This window comes from Echiichthys vipera, assembly GCF_963691815.1.
Source record: "Echiichthys vipera genome assembly, chromosome: 2".
In the NCBI taxonomy this organism is placed as follows: Eukaryota; Metazoa; Chordata; class Actinopteri; order Perciformes; family Trachinidae; genus Echiichthys; species Echiichthys vipera.
Window position 1 is genome coordinate 7,621,364 of NC_139827.1, and position 18,182 is coordinate 7,639,545.

Sequence of the window (18,182 nt, forward strand, 5' to 3'; positions counted from 1 at the left end):
GACACCTGAAATTCTATCATTTCAATAATTTTGCAGTTATGTTTATGTATTTCTTATTCGTTGATTCTATTTCTATGGATTCTAGATATTTAAAAGCCTTGTTTTATAATTTGACTATAACATGTTTGCAGCTAATTGTTTTAATAGAACAGTACTGATCAAAATTCAGTTTGCATATTCAATATTTTAGTAGCCACACATGGTTTCTTAACTTTGCATTTGAGGTCCCAGTAAATGTGTTTTGGTAGCACAAGCTTGTTTTGAAAAGGAAAAGAAATATGACTAAGTAGTCTGCGTCGCCCCATGTGTTCACAAAGGTGAACTGCACAATGATCTCAAATTTGAAGTTGTTGACACTTGCTTCGCAGAACTCTGCTATTCCAGTTACAATAACAAGCAAACTGAGATATACAACTACCAGGTGCATGATTGAAGCCTGAGGATGAACAAGGCATTTGTTAACCACGCAAGCAGACAGAAAATAGCTGAAACTCTTGATCCACTTCATTGTTCGTTGTAGACTAGCCTGGGGCAATTCATAGAAAGACAGTGTAAGGATGATCCCACACTGAATAAGACCTTGCTAAGCAGATGGTGCAAAGAGCCAGTAACACCAAATCCAACCCGGTAGAGAACTCAGACAAACATTTGTATTTCCTTTAATGTCAGAATTGTTATTGTACATGGACATCCCAATGGATTTGCACTTCTTTTTACAATATGTACCACATATAACAGCACCTACATGTTATTTACACACATTACACAAGATTGTATCACAAAGCAGTGTGTGAAAGCAAAACGAGTGTCCAAAGCCATCCTGAACCATCACCGCCGATAATCCATGAGTCGGTTAAGCAAAATACCACAGCCAGCGGCCCAAAATAGTTCATAGGCAACTGGCCCCTTTTATTTTCTGGGTTTAAAGCTGAAATCACAAGAGTGAAAGTGCTATAATTCTTAAATACAAGAGACAAAAGCTAGTTCTTGTATGTTCTCATCAAAGGGCCAAATGTAAACACAAAGTAGGTAAGATACAAGCTTTGAAATACTTTCTGCTTTAATGCAAAAATGCAAGAACCAGTGATCGGTCAAATGTATTTTGATGCAGACAGAAACTGTGTGCATTTGGATTCTTTGTAAACATGACAATACCTACGTGCAACAGTATGATGGAAACTTGCAAGTAAGAATACAGGCCATGGGTACTCGTCACCCTACAGCTCAGTGTCAGCTAACTGACAGTAATGAAACACACCACTTTCTGTGTAAATTGAAATGACCTGCTTTGTGATAAAACCCTGGTTTGGACTGCGAAAAGCAACTAAAGAAAAAGAAAGATGAATTTATGTAAAACAGGAAATAATTCGGCCAAGTGGGTGCTGGATTTGCCAGTACCCCGCATCCACAAGCACACGTACATACACACACGCACACCCACACTCACTGTTGCACAACAACCAGAGATACTGTAGCAGCAGCTTTCTCAAAGGCAAAGACAAGTACAACACAGTAAGTGGCAGTTCTGCTGTCAGATACGCAAACACACAGAGCAGCAGCAGAATGAGATACACACGCTGACAAGCATTTTGAGTTGAGCCACACAGCGAGGAGGTGGTTCAGCCTCCCAAGGAGCTCAGGTTTCAGTCCAGTCTGGTTTGGCCAGCACTCCACACAAGACGAGGAAGTATGCTTGAGGAATGAGGGGAAGAGAACAGTAGGCAACAGCCCGGTCCATCTGATTATCGGATTTGGGAAAAACAAAGAAGCCCGGCCAAATACACAATGTCTAAACGCAACATTCTGAAATTTAAGGATTTCAAGTGTGATGTGTGCTCGTCTCTCTATCATATCTACTGGGGTCGACCGAACACACAGGAAAGAAAGTTTTCTGGAAAAAAGCTCTACTATGGAGAGGATATGTGAGACAAAAGAGGGGGTGAAAGAAAAATAAAGAGAAGGAATAAATGTGTGGATTGGTAATAGTTAAGTCTCTTTATTTGTAGCATTGCAACTAAGATGAAAAGGAAGATTTCAATGGTTGGCCAAGGCATCAGTCCTCATCAGCTGTCCAGTCGGCCACCAAGGAGAGGACAGAGGAGGGATTAGTGGTTTAGGAAAAGTTCAGAGCATCCTGTTCCGTTTATGAGTAGGTGAGTCTGTGATGACGTCACTACAGGGGGCAGGGCCTCGTTTACGATTGGCTGTAGAATCCAAATGGAGCGCCATCTCCTCAGCAATGAAGGTGTTGAGGTCCACGTCATGAAGACCATTCCTACGACGACTGAGAGATGGGGCAGGGTGAGTTGGGGACCCAGGAGGACCTGAACGCACAGAAATGCTTGCCATGGCACCGCTAAGGCCTGGAATGAAAAGGGGAGGAGAAAATGAAAATATGAAGCCACATCAAAACCATATGAACTCTAGCATCTCGTTCTTACAATGCAACAGTTTCCTGCTTAACGTGACATTTTGACCTACCATGCAGCGCTATGGCCTCTCTGAAAGGCTGCAGGTCAGTCTCCACAGAGCTGCCCGTCTCTGGGGGCGATGGTCGGCTTGCAGACACCATGGCAACTCTTGGCGGGGCGCGAGTTGTCCGTGGAGGTGGAACTTTGCCACACAGGAAGCTGATGAGGTCCTCGCGCCTGATAGTTCTTCTGCGTTTCTTAACCCATGCGATCACATCCTTATTCCTGCGCTGGTGGCCTAAGTGGATGCCCAGGTCATAGCTCCGTTGGCGGGCCTCTGTACTCTCTGATGACGCACAAGGAGCAATGTTTTTAGTAAATCTGGACACCACAAACAAAGTTCATCTACACATCTCATTTGCATACAGTAGTTCCTGGACACCTATAAATTGCATCTAAGACAGTGAACTACAGGATGGATGTTACAGTCAAAGTTACTTGCCTTTATACAAGTTGGTGACAGCTGTGGCTGCATTCTGGAAGGGCACCCAGAGAGAGAGGCCTTGCTGCTGACATACTCTATCTGTAAATTAAATTCAAAACGTTGGTCAGTGTCATAAAAGTTTTCAATGACATTGTTGTGACTGTTGCTACACAAACTCCATGCTCTGCTTCTCAACTGCAAATATCTTCTTTAGAATTGTTCAGGCCTAAACAGTCAAAAATGGGCTGTTAAAAATACAATTGCACTTGTGTATACCAAAGGAGGAAGCTAATTGGGGATGGTTTGTTTGAAGGCAAGCATATTCAAAAGTGGATCCAATCTACTGGCTGCCTTAACCCATCCAAGGTCTCATTATGCCTACCTATACCTGTAAAAAAGAATGACATTGGCCTCATGAAGAGTATTAATACAGAGCAACAGATGTGTTAAGAAAAAACAGTGTGTACAAAGAGCTGGTAATTGCAGCAAAGGATTGGGTTTACCACAATAACAAACAAGAGCCCAGGCCTATGTAGATCTCTACTTCATCCTTTAAGGATTTGAAGCTTTACTGAAAATCTGTGCATCTAATCTGCAGAAGCTATCCATACGGTTTCCTCTACAAATGACACTGGTGTTACATTTGATGAAGACACAGCTTTGTGTTACAGTCTGAACATACACTTGGGGAGCTTAGACGCAGAATCAGTTTGCAGGATTTTTGTGCAGGAAGTGGGGGATAATGACTGCGATTTACAAGTTGTCAAAAGCCTGCCTGGCAAATGGTGAACAAAGCCACCTTGGATATTCATTTTACCAATAAGTTAAAGGTCCAACCACGGTGTCACCATTTTAAATAGATGTTTAAAATAAAGGCACACGTTAATGTTCCGTTTTAGTGTGTGCTAATAGCTGAAGCTAACCCAAGTTATTGTCAAGCAGCATCATTTCATTGTTATGTTCAAATCACTCAGCAGGGCAGAATTAAACTTAAACAAGAAAATGTTTACTTAAATCCTAACGCCATTTTGTTCTGGATATGACCAAATAGTGCAGTCATCAGCAAAAAGCCAACTCCAGCTCTGGTGTGTTGGATTAAAAACGTATGTTCCGTTACTTATCAAAAATCCACAACAACACTGCGCCAACAATTAGCTATCGCCGCGTTAAGACCATCAACAAACAGTTGTTTTCAGTCGGCAAAACTCCTCCCTGGGTATCGCCATTTTGACGAGCTAGGGTGAACAAAAATATTTTAGCGTGAGCCATGTTGTGCCCTAACAAGGTGGATAAATGTGATTAAACCAGTGAAAACACACACCGGTGTTTTGAGAGATCACTTTTGCTCGAGTATACGTTCATGTTTAGCCCTGGAAGACCTCTGACAAACAGCTAAGGGCCACTGCGAGTCAGCGCCGTTGTCCCCCGCTGTCTTTGACACGGTGACCGGCTGTTAGCAGCTAACATTAGCTTCCATCGCCAAGCAACGGGTGCATCGAAAAAGAGAACCGCAGGATCCGCGACACTCTTCAAATGAATACACATGTCGGTGTCAGCAAACGCAACCATGGAAACCGCTAACGGTTTCCTATGTTCGCCTCGCCAGTGCCCTTTGTGTCTCCCTCTCCGCTAGCAAAATTAGCTCCCGTTAGCTTCGGCTCTGACACTTGAACTTCGGTATCTTTTTGGTACAGACCTTTGTAGAGCTGCGCTACTGCGGTGGCCGAGTTCTGAAAGAGGTGCCACAGTTTCTGTTGGCTTTGTTCCGTCTCCTCCTCGTTCGGCTCGTCCCGCTCGGCCTCTGCTAAGCACTGCCGTTCCCATTTAGAGAACCAGTGTTCGGGGCCGTGCTCTTGGATCTCTGCTTCTCCCTCCTCCTTCTTCTCCTCCATAGCTAGCTAGCTAGTTAGCTTATAAAAAGCTAGCCGTCGTGTGAAAATATAGGATAGTATAAGTTTCCGGAGATACTCAACTGCCTTTCTTCTGTGTTCTATGAGAGGAATACGTTTCACTACCCTAACAATCAATAGAGACGACAAAACAGTTGCCGTTAAAGTCGCATTGTGAACGTTTTTAAATTCCGCCTGCACGCCCTAGTGTAAAACACACCAAACTAAGAAGGAACACGATGACAACACCTAAGAATTTCTTTCTGCTGACCACGCCCCGTTTTCTCGCAATGCTGAAAGGCGATTGGCTGCAGGGATTTTTAGAGGCGGGTCTTGGTGCTGAACACGAAGCCTGATTGGACGAGGTCAAAAAAAGAGAAAAAGGTCAGAGAAAAACAAAGTTGATCCCACCCCAGGACATTTTCTCCCTGGCTCTGCCATGCAGCATTCTGTACAGCAGGGGGCAGCCTGGCCATGGAAATGTGAGCCATGACAAAGAAGTGGTCAAAAGTAAAAGGACGAACCTGTCTGTCTACACTTGCACACTTTTTGTGCCTTTTGAGGCGGCTTTTCATCGTCAAGGCAACCCTTAGTTCCAGTTAAAGACTATAGAACTTGCCACTGTGTTTCATACCAAAGAGGTTTGCACATACAATACTTTTGTTTTGGTGTTTTGGTGCAGTAAGATAAATACAATACAAAAGTCCAGAGAAAAATGTACTATAGTAAATCATGGAAGAATAAATCTGTTTTCATAGTGGAAGAGCTGCACAGTACAGAGCAACTGCGATATCTCACTCGGTGAAGAGTTATGTAGTTAGTAAATTCATTTAGGAAAGTCCATAATGTTAAGTTACCTTAAGTTAGCCACCGTAAACTACTGGTCATAGCAGACCGGCTGTACAAGCCAAACCCATGAGCAGAGAGTAATATATTGCTTTAATTTGTAAGGTAAGTGTTAATATTGCATCTTTTTTTCTTTCAATGCTAACAGTGTTGTTAATGATACAAGACACTCAACTCAAGGCCCTTTCCTGCCTTCAATGTGACAAAACCAGGACCATAAACACAATGTTTTTCCCAGTTTGGTGTGGAAGAACTTTACTGGTTTGCAGAAGGCCTTGACCTCAGCCCTCAACACGTGAGCCAGGCCTTATCGCCCCCGTGTGCCCCCATGACTCTGAATACAGATATTGACAATGGATGGAAGGACAACACTTGCACATTACACTATACACATAAACATTGTCATCTTATGTTATCTTATGTCATCTTAACGTTATCATCAACCATTATCATATTGCTTGTGGTGCTCCTTGGGTGCAGTTACTGCTGTGAAAGTTCATTGCCATACTATCTTTTTGGGAACAGCCACAAGTCGGACTAAGGATTGAGGGAGTCCAAAGATCAGATGAGTTTATTACAGAAACTAACCGATCTCATGTTGTATCACTCTCTCTATCTCTCTCTCTCTCTCTGCCTAACTGCACAGGCCCTGTCTGTGCTGTCTCTCTCTTTAAACCCTACTTTCTGACTTTCTGTTTCTGTGCTGGTAACACTGCCATTTTTGAAGATGTCTAAGGGGGAGCAGATTGTTTGCAGTGTTGATGAGTATTTTCAGGAAAGAGGGCCAACTGTCACATTCAGCAACTTGCACTACATTGTTCAGGAGACGAGGTTCTGCTGCAAGAAAGGTCCTGAAAAATACATCCTCAACGATGTAAGGTAGGGCGTGTAACTCACTGCATTATCACTCTGATGACTGAACGTTAACGTGCCAGGGCTACCTGTATTATGTAACACTACAGGTGCTTTAAATACAAATACAATATGCACTACTGTTGCTGTATATCCAACAATAAGTGAATTACGAGAGAAGAATTGCTCTGGCTCATTTAAGGCTCATTTAATCAAACCCATATATCAGTTTATACATTTTCTAAGAACATGTTTATTTTTATTTGTGTATTGTTTTATTGAGGTTAGCTGAGACGGAAATAGAAAACCCAGTAACAAAGTCAAACATATCCTGGTATTAATGAATTAAATCAAGTAATTAAAGCACAAACGACATTCAAAAGCCACCACATTTATGACGTTAGAGATTTCTGTTTCAGAGCTTCTGTACTTCCTGTTGTACAGTTATTGTGGAACTAGAACAATGAAGGTATTTTTATGAATAACATTGACCTCCACTCATGCACAGTGATGGATGTGTTGGCCTGGATCTAATGACTAGTGAAAGATAATCTGTTCCCAGATTACCATATGGTCACACTGAAGTGGAAATAATAAAGAGCGAGAAAGAGGGAAAACAGTAATTCCACTGTGGTTTCATGAACAAAATACAATTAGGTGTCACACAGTTGTACATAACTATAAACTAAACTATTGCACCTTAACTTACTGTATGTCAAGTGTCTTTGGTGGCTTTGAAAATCGGTCTAAATAAAATGTATTATTAAGATTTAATAATATATCTTATTTGTCATTCTATACTATTCTGCATATTATATTTTGCTAAATTAATACAAACAACACTAACACTACTACTCTACTACTCTGCTTTAAAACATACTATTTCACTTTAATTCATTTTTTTAGTTATACTCTTACACTAGTATGTTCTCTATCTGTACTTAATTCTTCTTTGTGTTGCTGTAATTACCCTTTGTCTTATCTTATCTTATCTTATCTTACATGTAACCTCTGATGTCCTGACTTGTCAATAACATTTTTTTAAAGCATAAACAAGAGTTTGCATTTTAAAGGTTGATCTTTTAAAAGCTGCAGTATACAGTATCAAGGTAATTGCACAGAATTTATTATAGATTTTTAAGTGTTCTCTGAAAATAAAATGACTTAATTTTATGATTGGTTGTTTTAGTGGCATCATGAGACCCGGGATGAATGCCATCATGGGCGCCACAGGAAGCGGTAAAACATCGTAAGAAACATGTTCATGTACATGCAAACACCCACGCACTGTCTCAAAACACATGAACAACCTCATGAATATCAGTTATTTCTCTCTTTCTCAGACTCCTTGATGTAATCGCAGGAAGAAAAAACCCAGCTGGACTGAAGCAAGGAAAAGTGTTGGTGGATGGGAAAGTCGTCACATCAGACCTCAGGCTCAGCTCTGCCTATGTGGTCCAGGTACACAAATACAAACCTACACGCACATATCTTGACATTATTATACATTGCTGAGTACCCACGGAGAGATGCTCTAACATCTCTCCGTGGGGCGGAAGTAGCTCAGTCCATAGGTGACTTGGCTGGGAACCGTAGGGTCGCTGGTTCAAGTCCCCGTGTGGACCATGTATGGAGCGTGGACTGGTGGCTGGAGAGGTGCCAGTTCATCTCCTGGGCACTTCCGAGGTGCTGTTGAGCAAGGCACCGAACCCCCAACTGCTCGGGGCGCTGGTCACTGGCAGCCCCCTCGCTCTAACATCTCTCCGTTAATTGCATGTATAGGCCCTGTTTGTGCATGTGTGTATTTCGGGTCTGTGTGTGTAACACGTATAATAATAAGAGTGAAAAAATCCAATTTCCCCGTGTGGGATTAATAAAGTAATTCTTCTTCTTCTTCTTCTTCTTCTTTGTGTCTTCATCACTGATGTTCTTCCAGGATGATATCTTGATGGGCACTCTGTCTGTGAGGGAGAACCTTCTGTTCAGTGCCAACCTGCGTCTCAACCCTCGGGATCACTCCTCTGCAGATAAAAACAAAAGAGTAGATGACATCATACAAGACCTGGGTCTATCAGACTGTGCAGGCACTAAGGTACAGTGCTACACACACAAGCTTAATAGCTGCAAGTCTCTCACTCAACAGCTGTGTTGGAAACTGTACTCTGAGGTCTTATTCAGTCTTAAAGACTGTTACTTTGCTTACTTACTTTATAAATCTACTTTAACAAATATAGAAAGCAGTTCACCTCAAATTATTTTATAAAAGAAAAATGTTTTTTATTCCTTAGTGTTCTTTCTTTAAACTGAACGTTTCTGTGATGTACTTTATTTCAGCTGTAGCACCCATATATGTGTGTGTGTGTGTGTGTGTGTGTGTGTGTGTGTGTGTGTGTGTGTGCGTGTGTGTGTCATTCAGAGTCACTACACTGGTCTTTACAAGGGTATAACTCATGCGGGGTAAAGGAAGCATTAACTGAGTGGACTGCTTGTAAAAGTGCCTCTCAGCCAGTGAGTGTAACTGTGTGTGTGTGTGTGTGTGTGTGTGTGTGTGTGTGTGTGTGTGTGTGTGTGTGTGTGTGTGTGTGTGTGTGTGTGTGTGTGTGTGTGTGTGTGTGTGTGTGTGTGTGTGTGTGTGTGTGTGTGTGTGTGTGTGTGTGTGTTGTGTGCAGATAGGGACAGAGTTTCTGCGTGGTGTATCTGGAGGTGAGAGGAAGAGGTGCAGCATTGGTATGGAGCTCATCACCTCTCCCTCTCTGCTGTTTCTGGATGAACCGACCACCGGACTGGATTCGAACACTGCAAACTGTATCATCAATCTCCTGCAGCGGTACAACACTGTTAATCTCACACTGGGCAGAATAAACTACATATATACATAACATATGGATGACAACTAAAGCATGCAATGCTGTAGTTACTGATACACATTTCCTTATGTGTGTCCAGGCTGTCCAGAAAAGGGAAGACTGTTATTTTCTCCATCCATCAGCCACGCTACTCCATCTTCAGACAGTTTGACCATCTGACTCTGATGCATAAAGGGGAGGTGGTGTACGCAGGAGCAGCAGGCCATGCACTGGAATACTTCACAAACCTTGGTATGTACGTGTTTGTGTGTTTACTATGAAAGGTTTAGGACATTGAAAACGATTGTGTTGTAATATAATGTGATGTATAGAAAAGGTAAAGATAATATATTGTCATATGCGTGACAATCAGCTACCTAAACGTAGCTACTGTTTTCACAATATTCTTTGATATGAAATGAAATATAAACCTAATGTGTAGATGGTGAACGGCTGTTATATTAAAACTCTCTAATACCCTGTCAGACCATTGTTTGCATTTATAGAGGTACTTGTCACAGTGTTGCTTGTGTTGTGGATATGATGTATTTGCATGTACAGTATGTGTGTGTGTGTGTGTGTGTGTGTTTTTGTACAGGCTACCAAATTGAGTCTTTCGACAACCCTGCTGATTTCTTCATGGACATCACAAATGGAGAGGCAAAATCAACATTACAATCACTTACTGCAGGTACTCATACACAAAACACACTCAGTTTAGGTATATAGCACCAACAGAGCGTCTAGGTGGTGATTTGCGCGCAAGAATACATCGACATTTCTCGTTGAATTGGGCTTTAATGGGTTGTAATGTTAAAGTTTGAAATATAGACAGTGACATACAAGATGACTAAAAAAATAGTCTGTTTAGTTTTTCTCTGACGAGGACAAGATCTCATGTATGTCCAGTAAGTATGAAGTTAGATGTGGTTGTGGACAGGTAACCATGGTAACCCATGCCAACTCTACCTACTGACATCGACAGATAATGCTTAAGATAATGCTTAAATTAATAGAAAAGGTAAGCAACTAATCCAACAGTCACACACACACACACACACACACACACACACACACGTATATATATATATGTAGATTGAAGTGTTATTGAAATTAACCTAAGATATACAGTACCTTTATAACTTAGTTGCCTGGGTCGCTGTGTGCTCTGTTATGAATCTTGTCATTACTACCGCATAGCATGTGGGATACTTATGCCAGCCTAGTGTCCAGTGTTACATAATGCAATATTTCACGGGGCATAGGCTATTAATGTAGCTACTATTGTTTTTTATAGTAGAGTTTCAGACGTACAAAAAATATTTTAAGTGTAATAATAGTTCTCCAAGAAATAGTTACAGCTTTTAAAAGATTTCTCAAAATGTCAACAACTCCTTTAACCAGATTTAGGTTTTAGCCCAGATGCCAGATAATGTTGCAAATCACCAAACCCTGAGAAGAGTAAATGACTGCTATAAAAAAAAAAGTTTAATATACTATCCTGTATCATCTACAACATGCCGATGTATACTGGCCTCTCTCTCCTCACTCAGTAGACTGTAAAAACACACTGGCAGCCAAGTACCGCCAGTCCCACCTGAGCAAGACTGTGCTTGAGGAGCTGGACCATGTGGACCGGAGTGTTTCTGAAAGGGTCAGAGATCAGGACAAGGCAGCCGACTATGCTACGTCTTTCCTCTATCAGGTCAGCCAACTCCACCGTTTAGAAACGCATTCAAACTTTGGATCAAACATACTCCTTGCATTAAAAAACCCCAACATGAATTAACTATCCATTTGAGGGGATTAAAATCTCAGTTATTCATTTTACCATTAACGGAAATTGAAGTGAGTTTATGATGTGTGTATGACTGTGCCAGCCAGCTGTTGAGTCAGTGTGCTTGGCTGCCTGCTGAATGAACCCTGTTTATAACTGTCATCATGCCCATAAAAATATTTTCTGTGTGTGTGTGTGTGTGTGTGTGTGTGTGTGTGTGTGTGTAAGACAGATGCAAGTGGTGTGTGGCAGGACAGTGCTGAACAGTCTGAGGAACCCTCAGACCTCTTATGCCCAGCTGGCTCTCAACATCTTCTTTGCAGTCCTGGTGGGACTCATTTATTACCAGATGCCCCTGACGCTGCCCGAGGCCTTACAGAACAGGTAGAGAACGCACGAGCTGCAGCATAACAGCCAGCCTACTTTTAAATCAGTGTATCGGCTCTATTTTTACCTCTGCTCACTCTTCATACTGCATGTGTCCCCCTTTCCTCGGCCCATCTCAAGGACAAATTACAACAGAACTACCTAATGAAAATAGAAGATAGGTGAGAAGGCTGAGTAGGCTGCTCCTTTGCGTTGAAAGGAGCCAATTGAGGTGTTTTGGGCATCTAGTAAGGATGCCCCCTGGGCGCCTCCCTAGGGAGGTGTTACAGGCACGAGGACCCAGGACCAGGTGGAGAGATTATATCTCCACACTGGCCTGGGAACGCCTCAGAACGCCCAGTTAGAGCTGGTTAATGTGGCCCGGGAAAGGGAAGTTTGGGGTCCCCTGCTAAAGCTGCTGCCCCAGCGACCTGACCCCGGATAAGCCAATGAAGATGAGATGAGATGAGATATTAGATGTTTTTCTATTGTTTCAATTGTTTTGAGATTTTTCACTGTACATAATTGCATGTTACGTAGGCAAATGTGGTGACGTGGTAACTCCATTTCAGAAAAGGCTGCGAAATTAATGGCTTTGGCTGTCGAGGTAAAAATGTTAAAAATGTCAAAAACTAGTACATAAGTGCTTGGGCATGATTCAGTCTGAAATATAATAAATCAGTGAGCTAAGAAGCCATGATGTCAAGATGAGGAAACAACTTATGATGTTGTTATATGCACAAGTTAGGAGATAAAACCAAGGTCCTGGATGCTTAATTATTCACTGAATTAACTTTCTCTCTCTCTCTGGACGACAGGAGTGGAGCGTTCTTCTTCCTCATCATCAACATGGTGTTTGGGAATCTCTCTGCTGTCGAACTCTTTATCAATGAAAGGGCCATCTTCATGTGAGTGAAGGGGAAAAGTTTGTTGTGTGTTGAAGTGCAGATGCATGCAGACGGTGCCAAGATGTTCAAAGCCTAAACAGATTAATGATGATCACATTTCTCTTTTTAATGCTATTTAAAGGATAAACATGGCGTTATTCAAGCTCATTCATTCCTACAGAAAATATAAATCATTATCAGGCCAAATCGTTTGTTTTTTGAGTAGAAAGTGAATTTGTTTGGGATTACTTTCAGATACAGATCAATTCACATTCGGTGCTCCAGAGAGTATTTTCTGCAGCAGGACTGTGTATGTGTGTGTGTGTGTGTGTATGTGTGTGCGTGTGTGTGTGTATGTGTGTTTATTGTAATGAATTAACATGTCACCCAGTGCAACAGTGGGCCTAATTTATGTGTTTTTTAAAAACAGTTTATGGAAAACAATAGAGCTCTGTGGCACATGGGAATGAGATGTGTCAGACCTTTATCACACACAGACACACAACACTTGTTAAAATTAGAGCGGCGTGATATGAGGAAAATATGTGATTTAGTTGTTGTATGTTGCGATGAATAAAACATATTAGAGTGTACTCAGTTCTTCCTTTCTGCTATATAATTTTATTGATCATTGAACTGAACACAAAAGGCACCACTGAAAAAACTATTTCTACATTTTTAAAGTGCAGTTTTTTTACAGATACTATCTTTCAACTCACTCAAGCTTCTCTTAATCTGTTTATTGTGCAAGTTAATGATTAAAATTAAATTTAAAATTCAGCAGCTCTAGTTAGAATAAAATCATTGTTTTTCATGGCATTTGTTAACAAATTGATAATATTGCATATCACACACCTCATACTTGCATATAGAGTGATGTGTCATGGTTTTTTTTTCATGGATTGTCTGTGAATACTACAGATCCTTTAAAATCCCATGTGTTTACCTCTTTCAAAACATGTGTATTTATATTAATGTTTCTAAAGTCTTTGTTAATACTTGTTGCAGTCACGAGAACTCCAGTGGCTATTATCGTACTTCTGTCTACTTCCTGTCCAAGATCTTTGCTGACCTCATCCCCAACCGCATCATCCCCATCTTTGTGTTTTCAGCCATCGCCTACTACATGATGGGTAATTCTCACACATACATACAGCAAGAATACACACCGTACTGTATCATGCAGATGAAGAGACGCCCTGATGCAGAGAACAACAGGTGCTTTTTTATTCATGTCCTGAAGATGACTACTGTACCTGATCTGCTGTCTTTATGACTACAGAGATCTCTAAGTCCACAAAGTGCCTCTGTCATTTTTGTTGACGTAGCGTGTGAAAGCAGCTCGTTATGAATAAGGAAACAGTCCATAATTCCTTCTGCACACGCTTGGCTTCGTCCCAATGGAGTTCAAGTGTTGAGCAATAAAATCTGGATGACAGGGAGCTGCCTGATTGCAGTTTTGTACGTCTTCTTCATTTATGCGCCCGCTGTTGATCTCTTTTTGTCTGGAACTTTTCATTTGACCTCACTGCTGCATCTGAACCTGCTTAAAGCTGTACTCTGGATGTGATTAAAATGTCTCTTACTCATCCTGTCTTCCTCTTTACATGTATCCACCACTCTCTCAGGATTGAAGCCCGCCTTTGAGGACTTCATGTGTTTCGCCATGACCATGTCTCTGGTCAGTCTGTCAGGAGTCAGTCTGGCCTTCCTCGTCTCTGCGAGCGTTTCTTCATTCGCCATGGCTAACATTCTCATTGCTCTGCCTTTCGTCTTCATGATGGTGAGACTCCCGAGACAGAAGACACACACACAGACTTTACACGACTGAGATCAAAATGCGTACTCTTTAAGATAGATATTAGAATTATTTTTCACAAGTGTTATTCCCTCCTTTCCTTCTTCCTCCTCCCGTTTAAAGGTCTTTGGGGGTTATCTTGTTAATCTCAATGCCATGCTGAGCTGGCTGTCCTGGCTGAAGTGGATCAGTATCTTCAGATATGGACTGAATGTAAGACATGGGAACTAGGCAGAGCATGAGCAAGGGTGTGGTTGTGAGAATGAGATCGTCGGGGTTGAATTTAATCTCGCCTTTATCTGTAGCGAGGAAGTTGTTCAGCCCAATCTCTTTGTCTCTCTCAGGCTGCATTCATCATCGAGTTTTCAGGACAGTTTTTCTACAGCAACACCACCATGTGAGTGCTTCAAACACAGCCACTCCTTAAAACACACATACACACACACACACACACACACACACACACACACACACACACACACACACACACACACACACACCGACACACACTCACTGAGCCTCTCTTGTCTGTGCTGCAGTATCCCAGGGGAGGTGTTCCTGAAAAGCCAGGACATCGACTACTCTGTGTGGGGCTTCTGGCAGAACGAGGTGGCTCTGCTGGGAATCATAGTGGTCTGCATGTTCCTGGCCTACGTACAGCTGCGACGAATCAACCGCTGGAAATGATGCCCATCTGTTTATGTATCGATCAGTCATGCACTGTCTTTACCTTATTTATTTAACAGGCCTCAAATGATTCACATACCGTCATTTGGGGGTGAAAAAATAAGAGAAATACTGGGAAGTTATTGTTTTATATGTGATCAAATGTAATGTAAATCTATTGTGACAATTTAAATTATTTAAAATTATAATATTCGTTGAACATACATTGAACCTGTCTTTCTCTCTCTCTCACACACACACACACAAACACACACACACACACATACACACACATACACACACACACATACACACACACACACACACACACACACACACACACACACACACACACACACACACACACACACACACACACACACACACACACACACACACACACACACACACACACACACACACACACACACACACACACACACACACACACACACACACACACACACACACACACACACACACACACACACACACACACACGCGCGCGCGCTCTTTCACATTAACAAACACACGTGTTGTAACACTTGACTCCCAGGTGGATTAGCTCTAAGCACACTTGCTCTGCACACGAGGGAATGTTCAACAGCCGCCAAGCCAACATCTAAGTCCTTACAAAGCTACTTACAGTGAATAAGGAAACATTGGCCTCGGTAAAGAAAATATTTATAGATCGTACATTTTATGGGAAATCTTTTTGTAAAAATTCACATTTCTCAGTCTCCAGGTAAAAAAGAAACGCATAAAACTATTCCATGTTTATTTGTAATATCTTACAGAAACAGTGAAGGAAGTGTCATTTTACTTTTAGTGTAATAATTGATTATTGTTGCTACGGATGGTTGCACGTTTAACAAAAATATACTGATAACTTTTCAACATAAAGTGTGGATGTAAACTCATCAGATGCGTGCTGTTTACAAAGAAAAAGATTCACACGGGACAGAAAAGCATTCAAAAATGAACCCTGAATTTCCCTAGCTTTAAGGTTGGAAAATCATCTTATCCCCCTCTGTTTGACAATATCACATATCCATATATATTCTGTATCATCTTGAACCAGCTCTTGAATCTATAGATTTACAGTAAGTGAAATATTCAGACCCAGGACTCCATGATTGGTATAGCTGCACCGCTGCATTAAAATAGTCTTTAAGTCTTGTGCAACATTTGACAAACATTTTCCTGAAAATTCAACATATTTGTACTGTTTCAGGTTTTCAATAGTGTTGGCTGCACAGTTTGAAGGGTCAGTGTGGTTGAAGAGGTTAGCAGTGATCATATTATTTATGTAAAATGATACAGTTTAGCTTTAAGTTAAACAACAGGGAAGAGAAGAGTGTAGACCTGGCAGCTTCAGGTGTCTGAGCCTGCACTCTCACCTTCCTATCCTCAACACAGTCAGCGAAAAGTTGTCTTCACAGTGCAACACGTGTAATCAGTTTATACAGAATCCTCCTTGTGCACATTGGACACTCAGAAAGTAGTAAACTTAGAGATAACCAAAAAAGAATCGAGAATCGATAGGTGTCCCACAAAGTCACTTCTACGACATTTCAGTTGTCTGCTGAACCTGCACCAGTGTATTGTGTGCGTTAAGACTGAAATGGAATAACTCAAATGTTCTGTATAACTCTATAAGCCGTGACTCTCAAGTTTAAAAGTATGATCTATTGGCAAAATATGGATAGAACTTATCAGGTGTTTTAGTTTGTAGAATAAATAGTTTACTTCCCCTCTGATTTGTAGAAGAAAATGGATCAAACAAAACAGCAAGAACAGAATATCTTATTAACATGTCAGTTCCAAAAAAACATCAACAATGTCACAATGGATGAATATCTTAGCAGGACTGGGCTCAATAAAACAGAAACACGGAGGGTTGTAACTCTCATTTCACCTTTAGAAGCGTCTCACACCGCTTGTACTCTTACTCAGGCTTTGTCCCACTGTCACAGGTGTGTTTTCCAACCCACGGAGCCACTCTGTACATTTCAGCACTACACGCTCATCCACACCATGGTCCTCCTCCTCCTCATACTCCACATCATCATACTTATGTTGGTCATTCAGGAGTGAGATTTTCACAATTGAGCTTATGTCTCCCAGTTCGGCATCACTGTTTTTCGCAGCAACTCTGCTGCTTGGAGTGCTGTGTCTGTGTGTCGCTGGTTGATGCCTTTTAGAGATGTTTTCCCGCCTGCGTCTGGAATCGGACACGCTTCCAGAAACAACTCCTCCGCTTCCAGCATTTCTGGACGCCGAGTGCTGACGTCTCTCGCTGTTCCTCCGCTGCAGCAGCAGAACAGCCTCAGGTGTGAGGGTCAGAGTGAAACGGACCTCCTCCTGATGCCTGACCCTCATCTTCACCTCTGGGTCTCTCTGGCTCACGTGTTTGTGCTGCTGTGTCTTAGACAGGGACTCGCCCGAGCTGGAGGCCGGGAAGCTGTCCGTCTGTGAGAACGACTGCGGTCTCTCCCTCCTCTTTGTATGCAGCTCTGCCCCTGAAACTCCTTTAGTGGTTGGCAGATGACTCCTGGGTTGGCTCTTCTTCCCCAGCTGCTTGAGGTTGGAAGCCAGTCGCTCCTTCACTGAGCTGCCTTTGTCTTCTCTTTGGACCTTCATCAAAGTAGTTGGAGATGAAGTGCTGTTGACGAGTCTCTCCTTCACAGTCAGTCCTGACACAGAGCGTGCAATCGACACGGGTGGGATGAATGGCATTTTGGCAACACACAGGATCAAATAGGAGAGGAGTTCAGTTTTGCAGTTGAAGCACTGGAAGAAAAAAGAAGATGATACTAAGGAGGAAACCGATTGACTGACGGAGAGACACTCTGATGCATCCTCGGCCATGCAGGGGTCAGCAGTCAGTGTGTTGCTGCTGGGATCAACCAGTGCTCATCTACCCTGGACCAGCAGACACCCTGACAGCGTCTTAAACCTGAGCGTCAGGAGGGTGTGGCAAAAGGCGTGGTGCACAACTTCAGGCAAAGGGGTATGAAGGGTTTTGCTGCATCTCAAATGCTCATTACTCTGAGGCTCAGAGATCTAAAATAAACTCACTTCTAATCCTCTGGTGTCATGTCAGTGAGGGCACGCTTACTACACACAGCGCAAGAACACATGCAGGCTTAATCCACACAAGATGTATTGATGGCTAGATTAAAAGTAAGGTAGGGATCTGTGTCCTGGGCACTGCGGTAGTGATGGTAAAATCTATTGAAACACAGTTAAATAACACTAAAAGGTGCATTTAATAGCTTTTTCCACAGCATTCAACTGCATCTCTCGGTCTTTATCAACAGACAGAAAAAGCTAGTAAGTGAATGTTAAAGTTCATTT

At 42.1% G+C, this 18,182-nt stretch overlaps 3 protein-coding genes across 3 annotated transcripts; 1 reads left to right on the top strand and 2 right to left on the bottom strand.

Moving 5' to 3' along the window:
* Window positions 1–1,972: 1,972 nt before the first annotated feature.
* hapstr1b (HUWE1 associated protein modifying stress responses b) lies at window positions 1,973–5,008 on the bottom strand. Its single transcript, XM_083926034.1, has 4 exons — window positions 4,592–5,008; window positions 2,914–2,994; window positions 2,482–2,757; window positions 1,973–2,363 (listed from the first exon to the last, which is right to left on the bottom strand). The coding sequence occupies exons 1-4, from the start codon at window positions 4,785–4,787 to the stop codon at window positions 2,125–2,127; spliced, it is 792 nt and encodes a 263-aa protein (XP_083782160.1). The 5' UTR covers window positions 4,788–5,008; the 3' UTR covers window positions 1,973–2,124.
* Window positions 5,009–6,348: 1,340 nt separating this feature from the next.
* abcg2b (ATP-binding cassette, sub-family G (WHITE), member 2b) lies at window positions 6,349–14,843 on the top strand (the record flags this gene model as incomplete). Its single annotated transcript, XM_083926023.1, has 15 exons — window positions 6,349–6,509; window positions 7,672–7,731; window positions 7,826–7,943; window positions 8,419–8,574; window positions 9,152–9,309; window positions 9,429–9,580; window positions 9,927–10,019; window positions 10,882–11,033; window positions 11,338–11,489; window positions 12,290–12,379; window positions 13,367–13,491; window positions 13,987–14,141; window positions 14,280–14,369; window positions 14,501–14,553; window positions 14,696–14,843. Exons 1-15 carry the CDS (start codon window positions 6,358–6,360, stop codon window positions 14,841–14,843), a joined length of 1,854 nt encoding a protein of 617 aa, XP_083782149.1. The 5' UTR covers window positions 6,349–6,357.
* A 1,899-nt stretch (window positions 14,844–16,742) lies between these two features.
* LOC310963772 (uncharacterized protein) lies at window positions 16,743–17,740 on the bottom strand (the record flags this gene model as incomplete). Its single annotated transcript, XM_083936695.1, has 1 exon — window positions 16,743–17,740. The coding sequence occupies exon 1, from the start codon at window positions 17,691–17,693 to the stop codon at window positions 16,743–16,745; it is 951 nt and encodes a 316-aa protein (XP_083792821.1). The 5' UTR covers window positions 17,694–17,740.
* Between the last annotated feature and the right edge of the window lie 442 nt (window positions 17,741–18,182).